Source organism: Mustelus asterias, chromosome 6 (assembly GCF_964213995.1).
Source record: "Mustelus asterias chromosome 6, sMusAst1.hap1.1, whole genome shotgun sequence".
Classification (NCBI taxonomy): Eukaryota; Metazoa; Chordata; class Chondrichthyes; order Carcharhiniformes; family Triakidae; genus Mustelus; species Mustelus asterias.
In genome coordinates this window covers 55,998,775-56,026,527 of record NC_135806.1, presented here as the reverse complement: position 1 = coordinate 56,026,527, position 27,753 = coordinate 55,998,775, and the positions used below count along the sequence as shown (strand labels likewise).

The 27,753-nt window shown below is 41.6% G+C and overlaps 1 protein-coding gene across 1 annotated transcript in view; it reads right to left on the bottom strand.

Annotated features, from left to right (window-relative positions):
• The window catches only part of LOC144495299 (A disintegrin and metalloproteinase with thrombospondin motifs 19-like), a 461,034-nt gene that overhangs the window by 270,470 nt on the left and 162,811 nt on the right, over positions 1-27,753 (bottom strand). The window contains exon 9 of the mRNA XM_078215388.1: positions 25,562-25,702. Coding sequence (XP_078071514.1) covers positions 25,562-25,702 — 141 coding nt within the window. The remainder of the gene's footprint in view (positions 1-25,561; positions 25,703-27,753) is intronic.

Genomic DNA, 27,753 nt, shown 5'->3' with positions numbered 1-27,753 from the left:
TGGCAGAACGCAACTCAGACACCAGCCTTTGGTATTCGCATTCAACCACACATCTGCTGCTCACCGGAAATAGCCCCATCATTTACACACAAATAACGGCGAGTACCATTAGTCTCACTTACTTCTTTGACAGCAAATTCTGGCTTATTGTAATTGAATTTGAGACTCCTGAGAATCACACACTTTTTGTACTAGATTTGAACACTTCGCAGATGTAGTCGCAACAAAGTGAATGGGAATTCCCACAGCCAGTGCGTGTTTTTATTTCCTGAGTTTAAAAGAAGTAAAATTGACATAGCAATTCTATTTTTTTTGAAGAAAGGTTGCAAGCAAGGAACAAGGCACAGCAAACATTTGACTCAGAAACGATATTGTACAATTGGCCTTTTTTTTTGGTTCTAATAGTATTGCCTGATGGAGTCTCCTGTCGAGTCGATGGATGAGTCAATTAAACTAATGTTTCTGTTCACATACCAGTGCTCTGGCCACAATTATTTTGTCATAGGGGTATCAATCAGTCATCTGCAAAATTGATTTTGACTAATCTTTTAAGATTGAATGCTCTAAAGCACGGAATTGAGTTTTATGGACCATTGAGTAAGAACATAAGAACATAAGAACATAAGAAATAGGAGCAGGAGTAGGCCATCTAGCCCCTCGAGCCTGCCCCGCCATTCAATAAGATCATGGCTGATCTGACGTGGATCAGTACCACTTACCCGCCTGATCCCCATAACCCTTAATTCCCTTACCGCTCAGGAATCCATCCATCCGCGCTTTAAACATATTCAGCGAGGTAGCCTCCACCACCTCAGTGGGCAGAGAATTCCAGAGATTCACCACCCTCTGGGAGAAGAAGTTCCTCCTCAACTCTGTCTTAAACCGACCCCCCTTTATTTTGAGGCTGTGTCCTCTAGTTTTAACTTCCTTACTAAGTGGAAAGAATCTCTCCGTCTCCACCCTATCCAGCCCCCGCATTATCTTATAAGTCTCCATAAGATCCCCCCCCCTCATCCTTCTAAACTCCAACGAGTACAAACCCAATCTCCTCAGCCTCTCCTCATAATCCAAACCCCTCATCTCCGGTATCAACCTGGTGAACCTTCTCTGCACTTGTGTAATTTGTGTAATGTCAAGAGCAATTAGACCACACACCAACAATCATTAGTGGGAGCCTATTCTGTCTTACTTCAGGGTTGATCTGACCTAGAATATTACAATAGGTAGATATGGTACTTCAGTGAAATTTAGCAAACATTTATTTAAATACTGAATTTCATTTGATCTTCTAAACATTGGTAGCAGTGTGGGAAGATCAGCCATGGGATCACCAGATATAGGCCTACCCACCACATGGTCTTAATAGTGATGGAGATAGGAAGATGGCAGAGTCCCTACCCACTACTCTCACAGCTGATTAAATGTGCTGCCACCAAACATGCCACGGAGAGGGCAGGAAACTCTGCCCAAGGGCCTCAATTGTCCCACTGATGGGTGGGCTGCTCAACATCACCTCTGCCACTGGTATAAGTGCCCCTCCTGCCTTCAAACCCATTGGTGGGGGAGCGTTAAATCCTGTCAGTTGATTTGCAAATCGAGCCGAGCTTCCCAGCATCTGTTATTTATCATTTTGGACATGATAGGACATTATCCAACCAAGCTCCATTACAAGTAATGAAATGCAGATGTCACTGATGCGTTTACCCAAATAAAGCTGGGATTAAAACACTCTTCCAGCAACAGATTAGCTCCAACATAGTGTTTTGCCATCTAGTCATTCAATTAGATCAACTGGATGGCTGATATTACATCTGACTACAATTGCTGTTGGTGGCAGTGAGCTGTGTGCAAATTGGCTGCCGTAATTTCTACATTACAACAGAGACCACCCTTCAACTGTACTCAATTGATGCTTTGGGACATCAGGTGACTGTGAAAGGTGCTATACGAATACAATTCTTTCTTTTCCGCCCAATAGCAATTTTGTGCTAGTTGTACCTTCATGTTGCTCTCCGACCCACTCAATAATCTGCAGTACACATGTGTCTGATTATGCAATCACAGTTGTATTGTACCTAGGCAGCTGCTGTTGAGGTACTGACTGCACCGACCTTGCTGGTCAGTAGAAGACCTCACAGTTAACCAAAATATTTTACTTGCCTGTCAAATTGCAGGCATCATTTCAACCCATTTCACAACACATCAGTTTGCTAATGCTTACACGTGAAAAAGTAATGTTTTCACTTGGATTGCTAGGAACCAAACTGACCAGTTGCAAGTTGGGAGCGGAGACTGTCAACGTTACTCCGTTCAGTTGGAAAATAGGTCTGCAAGCTGCTTGAACCAATCGAATCAGTGCAACTGGACAATCAAATCAATGTTATTTTCTCTGCCTTGTTGATTGTGTAAGGCTTTGAGGCAGAAACACTTTACAAAGTACTGATGGTGCCAGAGATCCCATTACTGATGTGTTTAATTGCTGTTTGCTCCAAAAGACTGGTTCACAAGCAATCTATTACAACATAGGCCTTAAAAACATTTCATTTCCTCAAAGAGAAATCCTGGAGCAAGTCTGACTGTTGTCATATGTGAAGATTGATTTTCTTTTGAGATTAGTACAGCAACCTTTTGAGACAAAGTAGCATATTTCCCTGTGTGATGTGGGCTATATGATTATTGTACTTCTGGGAATTCCCAAACATTTGAAAGATGATAGGAAGCGGTGTTAAAATGGTGATGAGTTTTACTTAAAGTCATAGCCTGGATTTACGTTAGCGAGAAGTGTAGCTCGAGATGCTTGGAGGAATTAGGGGTAACATCAATGCCGAGGGTGGGCTTTGGACTTGGTGCCAGTTATTTCAGAAGAGTTTAGGCACTCTAGCCCTCACCCTTCACTATCCCTCTCCCCCAGGGCCCCTCATTCCTCCCATACCAAATCAATGTCAATTCACGACCCTATAGTACAAGAAGCATATACAACAAGCTTCTCCACACCATCTGTCGTTATGCGCGATAACACCTAACTCCTGTTAAGAAGCATCATCACACGTTAAAATTTGTTTTTTTTTGCCATCACAGTGAGTCAAAACAATATTGCTAAGTCAGGACTTTCTTCAGTGTTTTGACATTCCACAGACCACTCCTAATATATCCCACCTTTGAGCACTTGACACAGATGCGCGAATGTACTCGCTCAGACAGAGATGAACTTAGAATGACACACAACAATCCCTACGAATGTTCCAAGTCTTTCTTTGTTTTCTGGTCTCTCTGCTTTCAAATCTTTAGTCAACCCTCAAACTTCAGTGTTTGATGGGTGAATTCACCATCTATTTGGTGACCCAGGTACACTTCACACCATGAAGCAACACTTGTGCGTTTTAACTTTGATGCCATACTCTTGAAGTCGATCCAGGACTTTGATCAACCTTACAATTGCTCTCTCTCTCTCTTATTGCTAATTAGAATGTCATCTTCGCAGCAGCACTCTCCTTTCATCCCACTTAGTACCTGATCTATGAAGCTCTGGAACACTGTGGAAGCATTAGACAGCCCAAATGTTAACATTTTGTACTGGTACAACCCTTTGAATGTATGAATGGTAAGTAATTAATTGCATTGGTCAGTTAATTTATATTGTACGTATGCATTTAACAAATCTATCTTCCTGAATACCTTTCCATTGATTAAATTGGAAAGCAAGTCTTCACTGGTAGGCAGTGGGTAGGTATCATTCCTGATCACCTTATTCACTGTTGGCTTATAGTCTCCACATATCCAAATGGACCTCTCTCTTTTTGAACTACCACAATGGGTGCAGTCCATTCACTGCTCTTCACCTTCTTAATTGCCCGTTCTTTCTACTCTATTCAGCTCGACTTACCACTCCTAAATTGTGCATTGTCCTCACCTTGCAAAATATTGGCTCTACATTGTCCTTCATCTCTGTAATTTAACATATATCTTCATTTTCATTTTCTTGGATTTGATGGTGCTTAATAAATGCTTTCTTGTCTTCTACTTCAATGAAAGTTGTTGGATTTACAGAAACACTGGAAATGTCCAGTTCTACTGCATGGAAGCATCCACATCCAATGCTGAGCAGTTCTAACGTCTGTTAGTTATTTTCACCACAATGTAAGCATCTCAAAATGTGAACTTTTCTGTCCCTTCATCTGGTTTGGTCGGCTTTCCTGTGGGTGAGGTTGTTGCCCATGTCCTAAGCTATTCAACAGAGTCATTGGAAGGCTCAGAATCATGCCAGATTATAGCCCAGTTTCCTTCTTAGTGTTGACCTGCCTTGTGTCTTGATCCATTTGATCTAAAGTGAGGTTCCATGGTGGACAAAAATATCTATCAAAGGCTTTGAGAATGCTGTTAAAGTCCATAGTGGAGTGCTCCACTCCCTGCCTCAGGAAAACATGTCTGCTATTGGGCCTACAGCATAAAGAAACAAACTGACTTGATGCTTCTGGTCTTTAGTGTGAAGGCCCAATCAACTTTACAAGCTCCAAAATATGTGTCACAATGTCATGTCAGTCCTCAATTTCTCAAATGCTGTGTAAAAAAGAGCTCCATTGTTCCATTCCACCCTCATCACCAACTTTCCACTGTGCATTACATGAAGTCTAACACATGCTCAGCTACAGGCAGCCATTATTGGGCAACTTTATTTACAACTGCTCATCAGAGAACAATATAACAAAATACTCAGATCTTGCAATATAAGAATCATAGAACCCCTACAGTGTAGAAGGAGGCCACCCAGCTGATCAAGTCTGGACTGACTCTCCAACAGAACATTTCACCCAAGCCCAGCCTATCACTGTAATTCCACACATTTACTCCACTAATCCCCCTAACCTACACATTTTGGGACACTAAGGGGCAATTTAGCATGATCATTCCACCTAACCTACACATTTCTTGGACTGTGGGAGGAAACCAGAGCACAACTCAATTTTGTAGCTAAAATTTTGCATCCTTGGAAATTTTCTGATGAATCTCCTCTGTACCCTCTCAACAACCCTCACATCATTTCAAAAAAGTGGTGACTTGAACTGGATACAATATTCTAAGCTGTGGCATATCCAGAGTGTTAGAAAAGTTCAGAATAGTTTCCTTGCTACCATTATTTATGAAGCCAATATGTCTTGCTCACCACTCTTTCAATATATCCAGCCACTTCTGTCTCCTTCAACAACCCCAGTTCCTACTATCCCTGCACACTCTTTACAGCACTCTTGTTAAGTCTTTATTGCCTCTCCCTATCCCTTCTGCCAAAATGCATCACCTCATAATTCTCTGTATTAAATTTAATCTGCCACTTAGCTGCCCATTCTGCTATAGTTAGACTTTCTGAGTACTTGCTTTTTTTTATTAATTCAAGGGATGTGGCCATCGCTGGACAGGACAGAATTTATTGGCCATCCTTAATTGCCCTTGAGAAGGTGGTGATGAGCTGCTTTCTTGAACTGCTGCTGTCCATGTGGTGTACGCACACCCACGGTGCTTTATTGGAGGGAGTTCCAGGATTTTGACCCTCATACCTCACCTTTAGAGTTCTATGTTTGAAGCAAGGCTGTAATGAGGTCAGGAGCTGAGTGGGCCTGGTGGAACCCAAACCGGGCGTCAGTGAGCAGGTTATTGTTAAGCAAGTGTCATTTGATAGCACTTTTGTTGACCCCCTTCCATCACTTAGCTGATGATTGAGAGTTGACTGATGGGGCAATTAGATTTGCCCTGCTTTTTGTGTATAGGATATACCTGGGCAGTGTTCCACATTGCCACGTAGTGCCAATGTTGTAGCTGTACTGCAACAGCTTGGCTTGGGGTGCGGCAAGTTCTGGACCACAAGTCTTCAGTATTATTGCTAGAATGTTGTCAAGGCCCATAGCCCTTGCAATATCCAGTGCCTCCAGCCGTTTCTTGATATCATGTCGAGTGAACGAAGTTGACTGAAGACTGATATTTGTGATGATGAGGACTTCCATAGGAACTGATATGGATTATTCACTCGGCATTTCTAGCTGAAGATTGTTGCAAATGATTCAGCCTTATCTTTTGCGCTGATGTGGTGGGCTCCCCTATCATTGAAGATGGTGATATTTTGGGGCTTCCACAAGCCGACGACTAGCAAGCTCACTCAACAATGTAAGGTGGAAAATGGCAGGCATCTCACTGCTAACTCCACATAGAAATTTAAAATTCCATATTTAAATTAGTTAAATCAGCATGTGCTCAATCCAATATTCTCCTACCTGCTTCCAGTTGACATTGGGACCAGAATGGGGGCAGGTATATAATTTTATTTTGTAAATGTAGAACATAATGCAGGTTAGGATTATTGTGGGTGTTTGTTGCGAAAGCTTTTCAAATGATGCGCCTGGGATTAGACTAGTGAAAGTAACTGGATCTTGTAATGATATAATTGAAGTCCCTATATTTATTATTATTTCATTTAAAGTATCTGTAACCTTTAAAGTATGCTAGCCTTGAAAGACAAAATTATAGCAGGCTTCAGAATTAATCGAGAATGCACCGAACTGTCAGAAACCAAAATCCCTGGGGTGGGAGATGTTTCTAAACTCCATCTCAAAGTAAATCTCACACATTTAACATGATCATTTTCCTCATTTTTATTCACCACTGATGTAAATAATACATTTTATACTTCTATTTCTTTTCACTGCAATACAATAATAAAACATTGGGTATACCTGACATGCCTCTACTTTCTCAGGAGGCCAAGGAAATTCATTACGACTCTCACCAAATTTTACAGATACACCATAAAAGCATCCTTTCTGGATATATCACAGCTTGCTATGGCTCCAAGACTGCAAGAGGGTTGTGAATGTAGCGCAGACCACCACACAGATCAACCTCCCATCCATTGACTCTGTCTACACTTCCCGCTGCCTCAGAAAAGGAGCCAGCATAATCAAGGATACCACGCACCCCAGACATATTCTCTTCCACCTTCTTCCATCAGGAGAAAGATACAAAAGTCTGAGATCACATACCAACTGACTGAAAAATAGCTTCTTCCCTGAATAGACCTACCTTGCATTAAGTTGATCTTTCTCTCCATCCTAGCTATGACTGTAACACTACATTCTGCACCCTCTTCTTCCCTTCTCCCTTATGTACTCTATAAATGGTATGCTTTGTCTGTATAGCGTGCAAGAAACAATACTTTTCATTGTATACCAATATATGTTGTTATGGTTCAGGTTAGAAACTCCAAAGTGTTTTATGGAACCTGCCTGGATCATAGGTTTTGCATCTTGAATTTGGCTAGGATAAGCATGATGGGCTTCACTTCAGATATAATTCAAATGACCCACGCGGGAGCTTTTATCAAACAAAATTTATTTAAGAATATAATTGATATGTATAGTAAGAAAATTATCAAGAACTTTAATCAATTACAAACAAAAACAAAACAACCACAATAATATACAACTGGTAACAAAGATATCTAATGTGTTCCAATCAAACCAAAAGCCTTGCCATAGACAAAACCCTTTATTGCTCCCATGATAATGGAATCAAGTTCTTTGGTTGAAGCTTGCTCCTGAGACTCAGAACAGTTTGAAGTTAAGACAGCTTCCCAGAACACCAGAGACACTTTACTCCAGCCCCCAACAACAGGAGATTTCAATATTCAGGAAAACAAAATCTTCTTTTCAGCTAACCAACAGAATTTTCAAAACAACAGGGGGAGGGGGAAAACATTTCATTTTAGCTTGCTATCCCTTCAAAAACTAAAACTCAAACCTGCAGCTCCAAACTGAAAATGAAACTTTAAACTTACTGGGAAAAGACATGTTCAAAAACACATGACCATCCTCCTAACAATGCAGGATCATAAAACTAATCCCAGAGTAAATGCAAACAACCCCATTTAAACCACTTAAGCAGCAATAAAACGACTATCATAGTCAGCCCTGCAACAATGACATCACTGAAGCTGTGAGAGCTGCAGAAATCATGTTTTTTAAAAACTTTCTTAAAAGGTACATCAATATCACAATGTGACAATAATAAATCAAATGAAATCAAAAAACCTGTGCATGCTCAGCATGTGTTCTACTAGAACACAAGAAAAAGAAACAAGTGTAGACCATATTGCCTGCTGTAACTGCATGCTCTGCATTCAATACTATCATCGCTGATCTTGGGTTTCAACTTTCCCATCCACTCCCCATATCCCTTGTTTCTCTGAGAAACCAAAAAATGTCTACCCCAGCCTCAAACATATCCACAAGCCTCTGGGGTGGGGAATTTCAAAGATTCACAACCCTCTGAGTGAAGTAATTTCTCCTTATCTGAGTCCTAAATGATCCTCCCCTTATCTAGACTGTGTCCCCGTGTTGTAGATTCCCTGACCAGTGGAAAAAATCTCGCATCACCCACCCTACAAAGCCCCTTTAGAACATTTTATGTTTCAATGAGATCGCCTCTCACTCTTCTAAACTCTAGAGAACATAGGCCCAATTCACTCATCATAGGACGAACCCTGCATCCAGGAATCAACTAAGGGAATCTTCGCTGCATCCCCTCCAATGCACATATATCCTTCTTAAACATGGAGACCAAACATCTGGGGTGCAGTTTGGTCTCCATGTTTAAGAAGGATATATGTGAATTGGAGGGCATGCAGCGAAGATTCCCTCAGTTGATTCTTGGTATAGAATATATATATCCATATATATATATATGCATTCTTTTGAAATGATGATTGTAAAAATATTAAATACAGGATGACGAATAATATCACATGTTCTGCTGTCGCCACCTGCAGCTAAGAAAACTCTACCACTTCCTTTCACTACACTTCCCAATCTTGAGAGCATCCTTGCATAAGTAAGAGACTCTTTCTCCCCATACTTGCTGATAGATGTGACTATCTTCTTGTTGACTCTCTACCAATGGAATTCTGGGCATTGCAATAGAGGATGACATATGGGAGAGACAGCCAGAACTCCAATCTATTACACTCCACTATATCTGTTCAAGAAGTCTTTCAAGCATCTGTTCTCCAGATATGTTCACCTAACACTCTAGGAATCATTGGTTATGGGAGTCAAAGAAGGAATCGGTTGTCATTGACTGTGAAAACAATTGTTTCACCTCTTTTCCATCACTGAGAGGCCACTGCAGCTGCAATACCCACCAGCAAAGTCAGATGTGAGGAGAATTTTGAATAATTATTACAATAATAGATTCAGTTACTAGGATTTCACGATTTAACCAAAAATACTGGCGTCTGGAATGGCAAACACGTGACATGACCATTGGGATCCAGTTCACATTTTAGATTTAATTCCTCAAAATATTGAGTGGGATATCAGTTCATTCATTTTATCCAGAATCCAGTCCTCTGCTAAAAAAAACCTATCTCGGAATATTAAAGCTCTCAAGGAGATACTGTTTGTGAAGGAGAACAGGATACGCCCATACTGGCCAGTATGAAACTAATGTCTGACATTCTATATTGACTCACCCATGAAATGATTTCACAAACTGATTATTTAAGATAGTTAAACCAGTTTGCTCTAACGAAGGGTCATCCTGACTCGAAACATTATATCTAGTCTCTCTCCACAGATACTATCAGACCTGCTGAGATTTCCCAGTATTTTCTGTTTTTGTTTCAGATTCCAGCATCTTCAGTATTTAGCTTTTATTTTGCTTTTCCTGATCTTCATTCAGTTTGCTGCCAACAATTAAGCACTCGGGTGCAAATCAATCAACGGTAAAGCTGTATTGCTACACGTAACATGCACTTGATTTGCAGGTTGAGTAGATGGCAAAGGGATGGCCTGCTCTTAATATGTCACACAAGATACTTACAGATAAGGAAGGCCGTTCACTCATTTTAATTCATCCATCCAAAACAACACAACAATCCCCATTTGCTGCATCTAATTATTTTTAAATCATTCCAAGGTTTTCAGCCCCAATGCTCTGTCCAAGTAATCACCATCCGTGAGTGGGAAAAGAACTTTCTGCGATCAATAAATGCTGGCCTAGCCAGCGATGCCCACATCCTGTGAAAGAATAACTAAAATCTGAAAGTTAATGTATCCAACAATGTTTCTGTGACCGATCCAAATGATGCAGCATCTGATTACATTGTCACTGTGATTGTGGGTAACATAACCATAATGTTGAGAGCATTTCCTTTTAGGAGTGACCGAGAAAGATAATTTTTAATATGAGTGCTGAAATCATCTTCATGATCCACTGCATATCCTGTTCAGGTGGCTAGCCAATACTCAAATAGTTTGGTTCCATCACACAGTTCTCATTTTTTTTCATGAATATAATAGATCATTCCCAACAGTTAACAAGCAACACAACAGATGTATAGATATGATGATAGCAAGCTAATCTCAGTTAGGCAGCTTTCATAGTTTTACTGAAAGCTTAGGACTGGAAACAGTTGCGAGGAATTGTGTCCACTTAGATTACAAATGTTTTTTGTTGCTTGGTGTCTTCTGACAACTTCTTTCTGGTATCTCTTGAGAAGGTGGAATTCAAAGCTCAGAAAAACTTTATCCAGAGGACCTCCCTTGGAAGATGGTCAAATATTTACTTAAATGCACTCACCGTGATGTTCTATTCGACCAATCTGGGCATCACAATCTTGTTGAAGACCAGGTTCATCGTAGAAAAATAAATTTCCTCTTTCTCACATGCTTCTCATCTCATAACATGTCTACTACATGCCTCAAAACAGCCAAACTATTTACTCCCAGGCTAGGTGCTGCTCTGAAATTAGTCACATGTAGCCGACACCAAGGAGTCTTTCGAGTGAAGATTCTCCTGATGATTCAGTCCATACAGCCCTACTGCCAAAATGGATGGTCTCATTCTTGCAGGCATTTTCATGTCTCGAGTTAACATAGAGTCCAAATGACTCTTATTCGGAGCTAAAAGCTCTGGAGAAGGGTCATACAGACTTGAAACGTTAACTCAGTTCTCATTCTACAGATGCGACCAAACTGTGATGAGTTTTTCTGTTTTTGTTTCAGATTCCATCAAGCACAGTATTTGGCTTTTACTTTCACGTTTATGCCTTTTTGAATGGCAAGGTTTCACAGAGCACAGCAAACTATGCTTTGGGGTTTACTGTAGGTAGTCTTCTGCAATAAAAGCACCTTTTTAACACTTTATGGTCTCTCATTTACAAGCGGACATGAAGCTTGTGCTTCAGTGGCCGGAATTCTCCGGCTGTTCATGCCCTGACGCCACTGCCAGAAAGGACAGAGAATTTGGCATTTAGCCAAATCTCCATTCACTGCAGCAGAACAGCAGAATTCCGCTGGCGTGAACGGCCAGAGAATCCCACCCAATGTGACACTTCTTAGCTGTTGTGCTTGTCATTCGTGGAGTCATTAACCATGGTAACCAAGATTATTCTTTAATATCCACAGGCATCTTGACTAATTTCCTTGGGCAACTTAAGTAGCATGGAATTCCTGAAAATGTAAGCATCATGGTCACTTCCATCATGAGGGGTTCTTTGCAGCTGGTCACACACAATCTGTAAATTCAGCAACTGTTTTCCTTTGTCTTAAGCAAGTTGACGGGGTTAACTGTTGTGTATTTGGGGAATTACAGTGTGTGGCTTGGCCCCTTTAAGAAGATAGTCACATGATCACTCAGTGACATCATCAGGGTTGTCACAGACAGTTGGAGAATTGAAGCCTGTATAGCGCACACCTAAAAAAAACCTGCCTACTGTTTCTATTAAAACTTGCGTGAGCCTCCTGAATTGACTGAATCTCTGCACCTCCACAGTCTACACAATATTAACTCTTGAAGCTCTCATTACTGCATGGATGCACTTTGGGGAATTTAGCATCATGAAATAACTGGGCAGCCTTGTGATGCCTGTTTCAGGCCCCTTCATGAAATTGTGTGCTTAATTAGTACGGTGTTAGCAAAACACAGACTTCTTTTCATTCCTCTGAACATTGTGTTGGTACATTGGGAATCCAAGCCCATTTCAACTTGGATCAAATTTGGATGCTTGCCTTGATAACAGCCAAAAAGCAGCAGCACTGTGTGGCTGGGGAAAGAAAACTCAATGGGAGGAGGGCGGAACATGGACTACACAAGTGCACATTAGTGATATAGAGCCAGCAGGAGTAAGCGTAGTCCTCACTCTTTCAGATCAAGCTGTGAAAAAAATGTATTGCATAGAATTATATAAAAATTACAGTACAGAAACAGGTCATGTAGCTCAGTTGGACTTTGACAGTTTTTGCAGTTTTGGTGTCCTTATCTGAGGAAGGATGTCCTTGCTATAGAGGAAGTACAGCAAAGGTTTACCAGGCTGATTCCTGAGATGGCAAGTCTGTCATATGAGGAGAGTCTAAGTTGGTTAGGATTCTATTCACTGGAGTTTAGAAGAGTGAGAGGGGGTCTCATAGAAACTTATAAAATTCTAATAGGATTGGACAGGGTAGATTGAGAAAGAATGTTCCCAATGATGAGGGAGTCCAGAACTAGGGGTCATAGTTTGAGGTTAAGGGGTAAATCTTTTAGAACTGAGGTGAGGTGAAATTTCTTCACCCAGAGGGTAGAATATGTGGAATTCATTACCACAGAATGTAGTTGAGGCCAAAACGTTGCCTGATTTCAAGAAAAAAATTAGATATTGCTCTAGGGGCTAAAGGGACCAAGGGATATGGGGGGGGGGGGGGGGGGGGGAGAGGATATGAAATTCAACGATCAGCCATGATCAAAATGGATGGCGGAGCAGGATAGAGCCAAATGGCCTACTCCTGCTTCTAGTTTCTATGTTTCTATGACAAGTTTTGTGCTCAGCACAAGCCTCCGCTCACTCCATTTAATTCTACCAGTATATCCTGCCCTCTCCCTTATGTCCTTATCCAGCTGCCGCTTAAAACACCTATGCTTTCACCCTCAACCGTGTGGTAGCTCGTTCCAAGTTCTAACTAATCTCAGAGTAAAGATTTTCTTCAATTCCTTATTGGATTTATTAGTGACTATATTATATTTCTGATCCTGAATTTTGAACTTCCCATGAGTAGATATATCTTCCTACATCTTGCCTTTCATAATTTTAAAGATATCTAGATTGGAAAAAAGATAAGAGGGACCAATTTTGAAATATCCAGTCCATACACGTATTACCGACTCTGCCATACTTATCATAGTATACTATATTTCTATCCTATATTATACTATATTTCTATATTACATTTCCTGTTCTCAGTCCAGGAAATAGGCTTGGTAAGAGCCAACTCTTATCCCTGAATGTACATCAGGAATTGCATTGTAGACTCGTGAGGTATGCACAACAGGGTGGTCAAAGGCAAATATTTGGTAATGGGATGGTGGTGGTGCACGGTGCAGGATGATACGTGCGAGGGTCGGAAGTGGACAGATGAAGTAATCAGGCCAAAAAAAACTTTCATTTGGTTCATCCAGGGTACTTTCAAACTCAGGTTTACTTTATGATTCAATTCTTTACCCTGAAAGAATTAATGAAAATAAAACTAGATTCACACCATTCTTTATGGCATATTAAGTTTGAGCCTTGCCTACTTCAATGAAGTAATAACATTTTTCATTATCCGTCAAAACAATTAGTGCTACAGGCTGATAATGTGAATGTGTGCTCCAGAGGAGGCTGCCCACTGGGCGCACACAGTTTGTAGAATCAGCTATTCGATGTCAGCACAAACCAAAGTTCTTCCCATCGAGGCAGAAAGTAGAGCAACAATCATTATTGAATGGCCAGTCCAATGCTGGTAAAAGCCTGAAGCAGGGGAGAGTGCCTCTGTTCAAATTCTGTCCAAAAAACTGTGATGAATGTTATCCATCACTGCTAGGCGTTAATGCGGCCAAATACTGACAACAGATTGCCTTGTTTGGGCAATATTAAGCATGTATGTTTCTCTCACAAAGCTCCCTTGTGCATGATGTAGTTGCACTTAACAGTATCACCAGATGAAAAGTGTTCTGTTTTCTAACAATGTTGACCTTCACCCGATGAACGCAACATAAACTGTAGTGTGAGAAAGGGCCATCAAAGCATGCACACAGAGAAAAGCATAACCACCATTCCATGTTTTAAATAGTATGTGTTCTGGTAAGTTAGAGGAATTTCTTAATTGGAAAATCTACATTGGAAAGATAAACTAATTAAGATGGTAGGATATGAATAAGTAGGTTGAACATCGAACCAATTTTAAAAAAAAAATTATTTTCTTGCTCCTCTTCTGAAGCTGTAAATTCAGAGTGCCATACAGCTTCGTAAGTGCTGGCTAATCCCCCGTACCTTACACAAATGACCATCCTTCCTGCATACATAATAACTTTTAACAGTCTACGAAAGTCTTGCATTTATATAGCGCCTTTCATGGTCACAGGTCATAGCTAATCTTGGTATGAATGCCCCATCATTTATTTCCAAGGGAAACATTGTCATTGCTGCTGCCTAAACGCATTGTACAGATATTTGAGTGTGGAAGTCACTGCACCACATGATTTTCCCATCCATTCTGACCTTTGTGCCCAATATCCCAGTGGGTGTAACTTTCAGTTTCTGTGCCCCCACCACATCCTCCTCCACCTTCTTGGCTCCTCTGCCCAGGGCCCTCGCCTGTTCCATATGTGCCAATGTTGTCCATGCAAAGATGCCAAGGTGTAGTCTAAAGAAGGAACACAATGGGTTCCTGCACAATGAAGCAGACCACCATGCTCCTCATTGCCCTATAGACTGAGAAATGAGTACCCTGCCTTTACCTCCTCCAAGGCCACACAGGAGAGTACTAGGAGTGCATGCGAGCACAGGGCGCTATCTAACCTACAGCACTAATGGGTTCACCATGACTACATTTTTCATATTGTATCGAGCACATTTCAGCACTTTCGGAATATAGCTCCATACACTTATAGATGACTCGGTGTGTTTGTACGCTACAGAACTCCAAAAGAATGGTAATATTTCGAAGGATGTTCTCACCAGTGACAATGAAGGCGCCACGCTGAAGTCCATCTCGAGGTGAAATCATCAGGAGCAAGGGTGTGACCACATTTGTGGGTCATTGGAGGGCTTCTTCCTTTGCTAGTTTATTACAAAAGAATCTAGTCTACAAAGGCTCAAACACCGAGATGCTCCTTGTATTTTTCATTGTCCATCCAAGCTTGACTCAATGATCAGGCTTCAAGAAACAGATGCTGGGTAGTGGTTGCACGTCAAGCATGCTGGATGCAAGACATTCATCACACGGCACTGTCACCCACAAGTCTAGGTGTAGGCATCACAACTCCAACAGGCCGTGCATGCTCCAGGCAGTATTGCTGTCCTCACTACTTTGGCAGCATTTGCATTCCAGGGGCAGAGGACATGCCTTGTGAGGAAAACGGAGGTTTCTGGAAACCTGTAATGTTGAATATAGCATCCACCCAGGAAGCTGGACCATTGGCTAGAATAGAATGTGTGCATTTTCTTTCAAAGAGCTGCTGTTGTACAGTCGTGTGCTCAATTTGCGTAAGATGCCTTAGCTGCATGTATGCTAGCACATACAATCCTATCAGTACGTATAGGGTGGGAAGTCTTCAGTCATGTCACTCTCAGCATCATAGTTTGGTTATGAATAAGGTGGTGGTGGCATTGGCATCTCTTTTACATACATTGATATTTATGTGATAGAGCCAGTTAATAAGGGGCTTCTTACCACGTGTGTTTGCAATATGTTGAGTCCCAATGGTTATGACAGTGAGGATTTCAGCCATTTCTAAAGCCACCGAGTCAAACTTGTTGATGTTGATTCTTTCCCTTGTGGGGGATGGGCTTTCCCTGGAGTAACTTTGGTCTCAGTAGAAAAGGTTCTTTACTTAGAAGTTGCTCACCAGTGATTGGCTAATGACAAGTATGAGATAGAGGATCTTCTATGAATCGACTTTGCACAGGGACACGTATGATTCCTCCCTCTTTTTTAATTCATTTATAGGACATGGGCATTGCTGGCTCGGCCAGCATTTATTGCCCATCCCTTGTTGCCCGTGAAAAGGTTGTGGTGAGCTGCCTTTGTGAAATGCTGCAGTCCCTGAGGTATAGGTACACCCACAGTGCTGTTAGGGAGGGAGTTCCAGGGTTTTGATCCAGTGCCAGTGATGCACCATTGATTCAGGCAAAGACTCGTTGTTGCGAAACAGGCTTTTATTAACAAAGAACTGGAGCACTTCCAAACCGATAGCTAATCGGAACTGAGGCAAAAGGGGCGGAGAGCAGCCACCTTTATACCCCGAGGAGGGCGGAGCCCCGGATTGAGGCAGCAGGGGCATGTCCAGGCATATCACATAAACTACCACATAAACAGACAACTACAGTGGTTCACCACAGCCAGGACCTAGGTTTGATTCCAGCCTTGGACAACTGTCTGTGCGGAGTTTGCACATTCTCCTCGTGTCCATGTGGGTTTCCTTCAGGTGCCCCGTTTCCTCCCACAGTCCAATGATGTGCAGGTTAGTTGGGTTGGCCATGCTAAATTGCCCCTTAGTGTCCCAAGTGTAGTTTAGATGGATTAGCTGTGGTAAATGTGCGGAGTGATGGGGATAAGGTGGGGGGAGGAGGGGGGCTGCTGGGCAAGATGCTCTTTCAGAGAGCCGATGACAACTGGATGGGCCGAATGGCCTTCTTCTGCACTGTGGGAAATCTATGATTCTATTATCGTCAAAAATAATGAAAACCATCAAGAGATAAGATTTTAAAAATAGGAGTACATGTCAGATATTTGTGTGTGGAAGTCACTTCACCACATGATTTCCCATCTATTCTGACCTTTGTGCCTAATATCCCAGTGGGTGTAACTTTCAGTTTCTATGCCCCCACCACAGAGCCCTGCTTTTCTAGGAGCACTGACCAGAAAACTGCATCAATTGATTAATGGAGCACAGAATTTGCTAACTGAAAAAGACCAAGGTCCATCCAGCTCATAAGATCAGGAGGATGTAAGCAATAGAAGAAAAAAGTAGGACTTTGAACCTGCTGCACCATTCAATATCATGGCTGGTCTACCTCAACTCCACCTTCCTGCCAAGTTCACTTTCTATTATTCTGGTAGTCACATGATATAAGGATAATGGAGTTGACTAATTATACCAATTAGCTTACAACATGAGACAAAAGTCAAGGACTGCATCTTTGTGATTTTCTGTCTTGTTCTCTGGCAATGAGAGTCTACCGCAAAAGTATGATATACCCAAAATATGTTGTAATTACTTGCCCAGAAGCAATATTCTGTAGAATCTATTTCGTCAATGAAGTGAAACTAAACCTGGTTCAAATGGAGTGTTAAATTCACTTGGATTTTGCCCTTCCATTTATGCAAGATAAATAGCTCATTATGGATCACTCAAGCAATGAAATAGAGCAGAACATTCTCATGAGAGCACAGAACTTGCCAATAAAACATGAGAATAAGCAGATTATGGACTCTAATAATTAACAGTTCGGGGCTCTCAGCAAAGTTTCCACCAATGTGACTTAGAAATATTGCTAATACCTTTAAATTGTCACTGATTAAGCCGTGAATAAAAATGTAACACGACTGTAAGAAATCTCAAAGGGACATGGCAACAACAGATCAATGGTTCAACTCCATGTCACCTGCTGCACTTATTTTGCAGATGTGTGTAAAATTATGACTGAGTGAAGAGAAAAAAAATGGCCAATTTTTCAAACCAGATTGCGATCAAGAATTCTGATTTTCAGTTACATCGTTGTCAGCTGCCAAGACCGTGATTTTTGGTATGTCGACACCTCAGGAAGGAGATAAAATTTGACAGGAGTTGTGCTGTCAAATAAATTTGGCTTACCATAACAAAACTCAGCCAAAGATTATCTCACACACAAACAAGAAACACTACATCATTATATTGCTTGTCACGGAGTTATCAGAAGTGGTTCAAACACCTGCACATCACTGACGCAAAGGATATTTTCATCTATTGCACCTCAAAACAATTTAATACTCAGTGTAAGGAACAAGTAGTCTGGGAAGCATATACATATGATTGATCGCTTCTTGGAAGTTTAGAAAGCCTATTAGCAGAAAAGAAAAAAAGTATTCTGATTTTTTTGTGGCCAACTAGTAGATTTCCCAAATCAGAAAATCACAAAGGAATGGCAGTTTCCTGCTAAGGCTTCCTCAACTGAATCAGGAACAAAGCATATTAATCCTGGTACGACCTTTACATGGACAAATACAGCAGCCGGAATTTTATCGCCTCTGGGGTGGGCGAGGCTCGTAGAATGGAATTCTCTGTTGGCCTCGGGCGGGATTTTATGAGCCTCGCCCGAGCGAGGTCGTAAAATACCGGCCAGCATGACTTCTGTCTAAGTGGAGCTCAAATTTCACCTTTTTGAGCTCATTGAGGTGTAGCAGTTGGTACTTTTTTTAAAAAAAACAGATTTGCTTCTTTAAATTTTTTTTTGCTCCATTCTTTAAGTTACAAAGCCAATGCTCAGAGTGGACCGGGCAGACACAAACCCATCTCCTTGCTTGCTCCAAAAAACAAATTCAAATTCTAATTGAGCTCATGATTGTTTGGATGCCTGTCTCATCCTGACTTAATTTTTTTTGGGGGGGGGGGTCAGATGTAGGGAGATGGGTGATATCAAATGTATCTACAAACTGTTCAGAGTTAGTATCCGATTAGTTCAGAGTTAGGATTTGTTTTGGGGCCACTGCTATTTGTCATTTTTATAAATGACCTGGATGAGGGCGTTGAAGGATGGGTTAGTAAATTTGCGGATGACACTAAAGTCGGTGGAGTTGTGGACAGTGTGGGAGGATGTTGCAGGTTACAGAGGGACATAGATAAGTGCAGAGCTGGGCTGAGAGGTGGCAAATGGAGTTTAATGCGGAAAAGTGTGAGGCAATTCACTTTGGAAGGAGTAACAGGAATACAGAGTACTGGGCTAATGGTAAGATACTTGGTAGTGTGGATGAGCAGAGATATCTCGGTGTCCATGTGCATAGATCCCTGAAAGTTGGCACCCAGGTTGATAGGGTTGTTAAGAAGGCGTACGATGTGTTAGCTTTTATTGGTAGAGGGATTGAGTTTCGGAGCCAGGAGGTCATGTTGCAGCTGTACAAAACTCTGGTGCGGCCACACTTGGAATACTGCGTACAGTTTTGGTCGCTGCATTATAGGAAGGATGTGGAAGCATTGGAAAGGGTGCAGAAGAGATTTACCAGGATGTTGCCTGGTATGGTGGGAAGGTCTTATGAGGAAAGGCTGAGGGACTTGAGGCTGTTTTCGTTAGAGAGAAGAAGGTTAAGAGGTGACTTAATAGAGGCATATAAGATGATCAGAGGATTAGATAGGGTGGACAGTGAAAGCCTTTTTCCTCGGATGGTGATAGCTAGCATGAGGGGACATAGCTTTAAATTGAGGGGTGATAGATATAGGACAGATGTCAGAGGTAGGTTCTTTACTCAGAGAATAGTAAGGGTGTGGAATGCCCTGCCTGCAGCAGTAGTGGACTCGCCAACATTAAGGGCATTTAAATGGTGATTGGATTAACATATGGATGATATTGGAATAGTGTAGGTTAGATGGGCTTTAGATTGGTTTCACAGGTCGGCGCAACATCGAGGGCCGAAGGGTATGTACTGCGCTGTAATGTTCTATGTTCTTTCCCAGACAGGACAGCTTCACTTACAGAAACTAAACACGATGAAATTACTGGGCTGCACTCCACCACCAGCTCTGCAGTAGCTTGGGGCTTCTAATCACTGACTGCCCCTCACAAAAATCATGTCAGAAATCCTGGGGTCAGCTAATTCCAATATTGTTGGGTCGGACAAGAAAGCAAATCTTTGCAGCATTTGGAAACTAAAAATGACTGCCGCCATTTAAAGGGAACAGCTGTATTTGATCCTTTTGGAACCAAAGGGCTGCAGGTTTCCAAGAACATAATGCTGGTATACACTTTTAGGCAAAATCTAGCAAAGGGCTGATGTTATGTCAGTGAGCAGGAAGGAAACAAATTCAAACAGCTTGTGCAATGTCAATGAGGTGAGTACTACCTCCATGACCCAGGACACCCTTCCAATTTAGGTTGCATAGGCAATAAGGTCTGAAGATCTTCTGGTGTAATAGGTGGCATCCTTACCTCTGGACCAGAAGCTCGGGGTTCAAGTCCCACTTCAGGACTTGATGGCCATGGAAGGTGCGTTCATAACCAGGTCGATTATCAGCCATTAAAGCCTTCCAATATACTTGGTGGCTGACAGTAAGACCAGAGTAAAAGGCAATGACAAACCACTGCAGTACTTTACTAAAGATAATCATGGACCAATCCAATGTAAGTCTATGTTTGTCAATGCCCTCTTAGAGCCTGGCAGCTGAACGAGGAGGACCTCATTAATACTGTCACCCTCAACAAGCTGTCATCATTCTCTGCCTCAATGTTTGTTTGCAGTCTAGAAAATCCCAATCTTCATTGATCAATCATTCCTCACAGTCTGCAATTCTTGCCCTTTGATGCCTCATTTCCCATGTCCTTGCTCCCGTCCAGCTATCATCGTTCCTCCATGATTTGTGAATGCTTACACGATGCAAGGAAGAAAATTCTGATGGTCAGAGCAAAATCACACGTCTTGTCGAAGGAATCACAGTTCACTCGAGTTACAACTTCTAACCCCTTAAGAAGTGTTGGGATTGTGGTCTAATTAAGCTGTGGGTGTTGGAGAAGTGAGCGCCTTTGAATCCACCGCCATTTTGTGGTGACAATCTGTATTCCTTTTCACTTCCGCAGCTGAAAAATAGACAGCTCTCCTGCATGCTTTCTCTTGATGCTCCAGAGTGTACTGATGTGAATTTCCCACTGCACCTTAACATCTTTTGTAAACTCTGTTCCTCATCTTTACTTCCAGAAGCAATCCAGCAAGCAGCAAAGTAAAATGAAATGGAGGAAGTACCAGGCTCCTCCACCCCTTGCACATGCAGCAACCCAATCTCAGTGTCACTCATCCACTCCCCTCAACTCCAAAGAATTGGAGCAGCTGTCATTGACCAAAGAGGATGACAGAAACTGATCATGCTCTTTTGTACCCTTTCAAGAGAGATGGGCTCACATTGCCTGTGAAAGGGCGAAAACAACCAGAGGGGTACAATACTTTCTAATGGCGAAGGACATAGACGCCGGCAGGATCACAGGCCAGGAGGAAGTCAGCCATGGTGAAATGGGTACACATGGTAGAGATGGTGCTCACAGAGGACAAAACGCTCATTAAGGGAGTGCATTGTACTCTTGCCCATCTGGCAGCATGCCGAACACCAAGTTGATTGGCAAGCCTCGGCACTGCAAAGGCTTCGGCTCTCCAAGATTAGCTCATAAGATTTCTCGCAGACACAGATGTCCTGACCAGAAGACATTGTCCCTTTCTCTCAATTGTCCTAGCTGGAAACCAAGGACCGAAGAAGCATTATCGCAACTTACAAGCTTATCATCCATTGGCAGACACTTTGGGTCATGTTCAGGGTGGCACTGGGTGAAGAATATGGCACTGGTGTGCAGGAGCAGGTGCCTGGTCATTTCTCCTTGAAGCATGGAGGACAGACACTGCCCTGACCAGCTGGATTCAACATTGGGTTCAACAACTTCAGACCATGAACTCTGTCCTCCAATTTGATTTCGTTTTTTCCCCCTGGTCTGTATATTACCTTGCCATTGGCATTCCCTCTGGACCAATGCATTGGAACCACCTTTTCCTTTTGTTCTATGATATCTTTGTTATTTAATTGTTTCCCACCCGCTAACCGATCCCAGACTTTCCCTGTACGACCTGCCCCTCCTCCTTTCAATAGAATAAAACCCATCACATTTCTCTGTCCCTTCAGATCTGAAGGAGTCATCTTCACCTTGAAATATTAGCTGTTTCTCTCCACAGATGCTGCCAGACCTGCTGCGTTTTTCCAGCACTTTGTTTTTATTTCAGATTTCCAACTTCTGCAGTCTTCTGCTTTTATTTCAGCATAACGTTTCTGTTTCTGCACTCATTCCTCTACTTATGAAGATCCCATATGCTTTGCTAACTAGTCTCTCAATATGTCCTGCTGCCTTCAGCAATCTATGCACATGAACCTCCAGGCCCCTCAGTCCCTGCACACTCTTTAGAACCATGCCTCTACACCTATCCCTGTCCCCTTCGCCAAACTGAATCACCTCTCAATCCTTTATATGCGATTCCATCTGCCATTTGTCTGTCCCTTTCACTAACCTATCTGTGTCCTTTTGCAGTTGGTTAGTATCATCCTCACTGTCTTCCATTCCTCCAAGTCAGATATCATCTGCAAATTATGAAATTTGACTCTGTAATCCAATATCAAATCAAATGTAATGTGCTAGTGTCAAGGGCCTTATAAAATCAGGATGAGAGGTGCTCAGATGGGCAACTTCAGCAAGAGGAGGTTCCCACAGTGTTAGACAGGAATGCTAAACAGAGATGGGTTGTAATACAAAGGCACAACTGCACAATCTGCACTTCTCTATCAGGAAGTGGAACTTCATTGAATTTATCCTACAAGTGTTGGATTGTCAGGATTTTCAAATATTTATCAAAAGCTTCATACACAGAACATCAGAATGCATAGATTTTAACAAAAAAAGGGGAAAGTCCCTGATCATTCCACATACTGTTGTTGTGACATTCGATAATGCCTGGAAATGGGCAAGGAGTCCCGGCTCCACCATTAACCCGCACCAGGTGCTTCCAGTGCAAAGTTCATGGTGCCTGCCCATGTTTGTAATGTATTTCCCTTTCTAACAGCACTGCAGATGTACCTACACCAGATGGACTGCTGCTCATCTCAAGGGCAATTAGGCATGAGCTCTCTTAAGAGATAGGATTATCCTCCCACCACTCTACTTCACCAGTGCGGTTGCCTTTTAGCTGGTCAGACTGTTGCTGCTCAAGTTATGATTGTACAATCCAAAGCTCAGCCTTCTAGGGTCAGAGCTGCACAAAGTCAGCCAGCCACGAGGCTAACTGCAGTTTCGCCCACTTGAAGTCAGCAGCCTCCGACCAGTGTTGCAGCAGATACTGGGATAGCAGTGGTTGGGGCAATTGGGCAATCCTGGGGAAATACTGTGTTCACTTTGCTTGCTTCTCTCAGGAAAGCATTCCCACCTCATAGCATACAGGCCTCTTCTACAACAGTGAATAGAAAACTGGAGATATTGGAGATATCACCTGCCCCAGCCTGGATGGAATTTGACATGAAGATGTTTAAGGCCATGGTCACCTTAACAGTCAGTGGTAATGTCACCCTCACCCTTCATTGAAGTGGCAGGTCTGTCTGCAACAGGTGGCAGATTTCTGAGAACATTTCCCCACAGAAATGAAGACATTATACACATTGTTCCTTTGAAAAGTTGAGATAGGAGATTTGCTCCTTAAAGAGTTTGGGTGGATGTTGCCTCTTCTGAAAATCCAACTCCATATTCTCCCTGTTCAAGCAGCTTGCCCTCCTTTGTGGGGCCTCTCTCCATTCTCCCTATTATGTTACAGGCCACATCTGGGAAAAAGTGGTTGAGCAGATCTCTTGAAACCAGAACCAAGTCTTCCACCACATGCCAAATCACTCCATTTGGTCTTCACTACCTTGTAACTAGCAGCACAAGCCAAGTACTTCTACTAGCTCAGCAACAACATGTCAAAATCAATTAGCCTGAAAGAAGTTGATAATCGCTAAGTAGCACTGGCAGGAAATGTTCGCTCTAAGCCGCATGGAAGCTCCCGCACAAGCCAAACATAAGCCAGTTCCTTTAAGTGACCATGCAAAAATATTTAATACGCCCGTGCACTTAATGAATAGGCACAAAAAAAATAATGAGATGGGACTTAACTGTTGGGGGAGATCCTTTCTGCTATTGAAAACATGTTCAGCCATGCAAGCTTAAGAGAGAGAAATACCTAGAGTGCTGAGATTGAAAATGGCACTGCGAGAGCCAAATCAGCATTATACAGTGACTGATGTGATAATATGTTTATTCTGCATACTTCTAGCATGCGTGCTAACAACCTACCCAGAGTAGCAACAGCTCCACCAGAAGGGTGCTTGTGCAGTCAGTGCAGATGGCATTTTAGGCCTGAAAAGGCATCCAATGGACTAAAATAAAGGAGCTACACAATCAAACTTATTGACCACTGTGTTCATTTTACTAAGTCATAGAATTGTACAAAGCTTTAGCCATCGATAATGTTCTTATTCAATCAGTGATTCTCATTGAGGTTAATATCATGGAGATATCAGAGAAGCTTTTACATTGTGTGTGCTCTGTTCAGTTCAGTGTGCAATATCTTTAAATTATTTTGCGCCACATCTTAAACAGGACAAGCTTGTGGACAGCTTGCACATGCCTTGAAGCTCGCTGCCTGGCCTACAGGAAATGCTGTATAGAAATAGTTTTTGGTAAACATTACTTATCCTTAAATCATACTGTTCTTTTTCTTTAATTTATAAATTATGTCACTTTCATCATACAAAACAATTTTTAAAAATATTTTATTCAGGGTTTGGTGATCCTCAACTAAGATAACTGCAATCCCATTTGGAAACAGAGGGAAATGTCATGTGATCAAATGCTATTTGATAAAAAGTCACGTGATTAAATCTCCAGGAATCTATCCAACAAGTTGGCAACCATAATTTGCTTCCACAAAGGGCTTAATATCTGTTTCAGGTACAGGTCCTGATGCCTATACTTTCACCTTTACCAACATGGTGGCTTACATACTTTCAGTGCCACCTAACATATTGGATGCTTAGGTGTCCGCTTTACACCTGTGAAACAGGTGGCGTCAACAAATCTTTTGGTTGCAATTTAAAATATACCATCTCATAACTTTTTGGAGATCTGTAAAATCTGATGTTACAACTGGCAGTCATGTGCTCACTATACATACACTACAGACAGCATAAGCTGCTGCCGTCCAATTTTCTAGCAAACTGTGGAGTTATCAACCTTCACGGGAAATGTCTTATGACATATGGGAATGCGAATACAAATACTACCATATTAAAAGTTAACAATGTGATAAATGTTTCATTACAGAATGTTTCCTTTAATAGAATGCAATTAGGTCAACAGGTTATTGACTTAAAATGGCTACATGGATAAGCGCAGTCCAAGCAGTATTTAGTTTCCTCTGATGGCACGCTGCTAAACAGGTTTGTACCTTTTTTCACACAATTGCTTCATTTAATTATGTTAAACTGGTTAATGATTGCTCCAAAATAGCAAACAAAGAAAGTTGGCACAAAATTTGTTATTCGGCATTCCACCAGAGGAAACTAAAACTATGATGTCCCTTTAACGAAAACTTTTACATTTCTCTCTAAATGTAAGAACAAAAACTCAAAATAAAAAGCTGACAAACTAGTCCTTTATATCACATTCATTAAAGGTCTATAGTCTGTTGTATTAAATTGCTGCAACAAAATAACAGCTACGGACATTTTCAGTAACAATAGAAATCTGGTATGTACATACCTGAGAAATCTTTCCAGATCATCTCTGCTGCACTGGGACCAGGATACATCCCCCAAGTTTTGTCCTTTGATCCATTCCCCAGACATTATATGGAGGCCATCTGCACAGGATGGATGATCATTGTCATGATTCATTCCCATACTGAATTTGAAGAAAAGGTTAAAAATGCATATTGTTTTACTGATAGATAAAAACAAATTAATAGCACAACTGAAGTATATGAATAAAAGGACACTCATTATGCATGAAAAGTTTTGGCTTCAGATGCATCAGATTTGGTCTTAAAAAGCAAATACTGACAGACTCAATACACTTTTTTAAACACGTAAAATAAAATGTCATTCTGAGTTTCAGTTTTTAAAATTTAGATTGTATGCGGACAAAGGAGGACTTGTGGTGCAGTGAATAGTGCCTCTCAGCTGGAAACTCTGGGTTCAAGTCCCACTCCAGGACTAGATGGCCAAGGAAGGTGCATTCCTCATCTAGCCAAACAAGTTGAACAGCAATCTCCAAATTCTTCCAATACACCCCAATGGTGGGCAGTAAGAGTGGGAGAGATTCCTGGTCAGCCATGTGATGGAAAGAAATTGCTACCATCACTATCCATTGCTACAGGCTACAACATGCACGTACAAGTGTATGTGGTCATAGCAACTCAAGAGTCCTCAGGCGACCAGTTAGAATCATCGAACCCCCACAGTGCAGAAGGAGACCATTCGACCCATCGAGCCTGCACCGACAACAATCTCATCCAGGCCCTTCCTTCGTAACTCCAAGCACTTATCCTGCTAGTTCCCCTGACACCAAGGGTCAACTTAGCATGGCCAATCCACCTAACCCGCACATGTTTCAATTGTGGGAGGAAACTGGAGCACCCGGAGGAAAGCCACGTAGACACAGGGAGAATGTGCAAACTCCACACAGACAATGACCCAAGGCCGGAATTGAACCCAGGTCGCTGGCACTGTGAGGCAGCAGTGCTAACCACTGTGCCACCGTGTTGCCCAGTGGTTGGATGACCAGTGCCAACAGCATGGTATTTGATCCAAGTTCTGGCTGGGGTGGATTTGGGACCTACCTCCTTTTCTAATCATGACGGAGGTCATGGAACTGTGAGTCAGACTCGCCTTTGGGCAGAAAAGTGAAGCTGATGATTCATGGACAATACTTCACATGTGTGAAGAACATTTTAACTTGATGAAATATGAAGGTGCATGCATCATTATTGGTGATAACAAGGCAGATAGGAACAATTTACACATATTAAAATAAATGATATTATTTTAGTAATACAGAGAACTAAATAAATTATGGAGCAGTAGTTGATAGATAAATTCATCACCGGTTCAAGACTATCATTTGTGTAATAAAATTATAGTTTACCCCTATTTAAATATGGCATGTTAGTAAATAAGAAGGCACACAAGGAAATTTGACCATATTACCCTTCTAGCTGAATTTCCTAGACCATTAACTCAAGCCACTTAGTTAATTATCTAATAGAATTCCTTGCAGAATGATTCCATAACCTATAAAAGATGGTTGAGAAAAACTCTACAATATCCACCTATGTTAATGCATCCATTATTCAATCTGACAGCTATTTTCCACAGTTAGTGTTTCCATGATTAGAGAAGCTACACTGCAATACAGCTCCACTGGGATGAACAAATACTTCAGAATTAGGCGTTGTCTTCTGGCAATATTAATCAAATTGGTATTTCAATCGTAATATGGACTTGATTTTAAACATGAAAAGTTGATGTACTTAATCTAGGTTATGCAATGCGCTATAGGTGCATTTATTGCAAAGGCAGCCAGCAGAACCCAATCAAGCATCAGGTCAGTGATAGCAACCTGTTTTTTAAAAAATTGACTTGATTTTATCGAGGTTCTGTTCATGATGTAAGAAGGTCCTTGAATTATATTACAAGGCATCCCAAGATTTACTCACCAACTTCAAAACTTTAAGCCACGATCCTGGATAATAAATTTAATAAAATGCCAAAACTATACTTGCAATCCCTTGTGCTCCCAATAATTAATGCATATTTTTGTTGTGTTTGAAACCTTAGATATTTCAGTAAAGCACTGGCAGAAGTTCTGATCATTTTATATAAATATCTTCAAGGAAATCTTTTAAAAGTTCTCCCTTTGAATCTGAAAGCACATCGAACATGAAACACTTACTT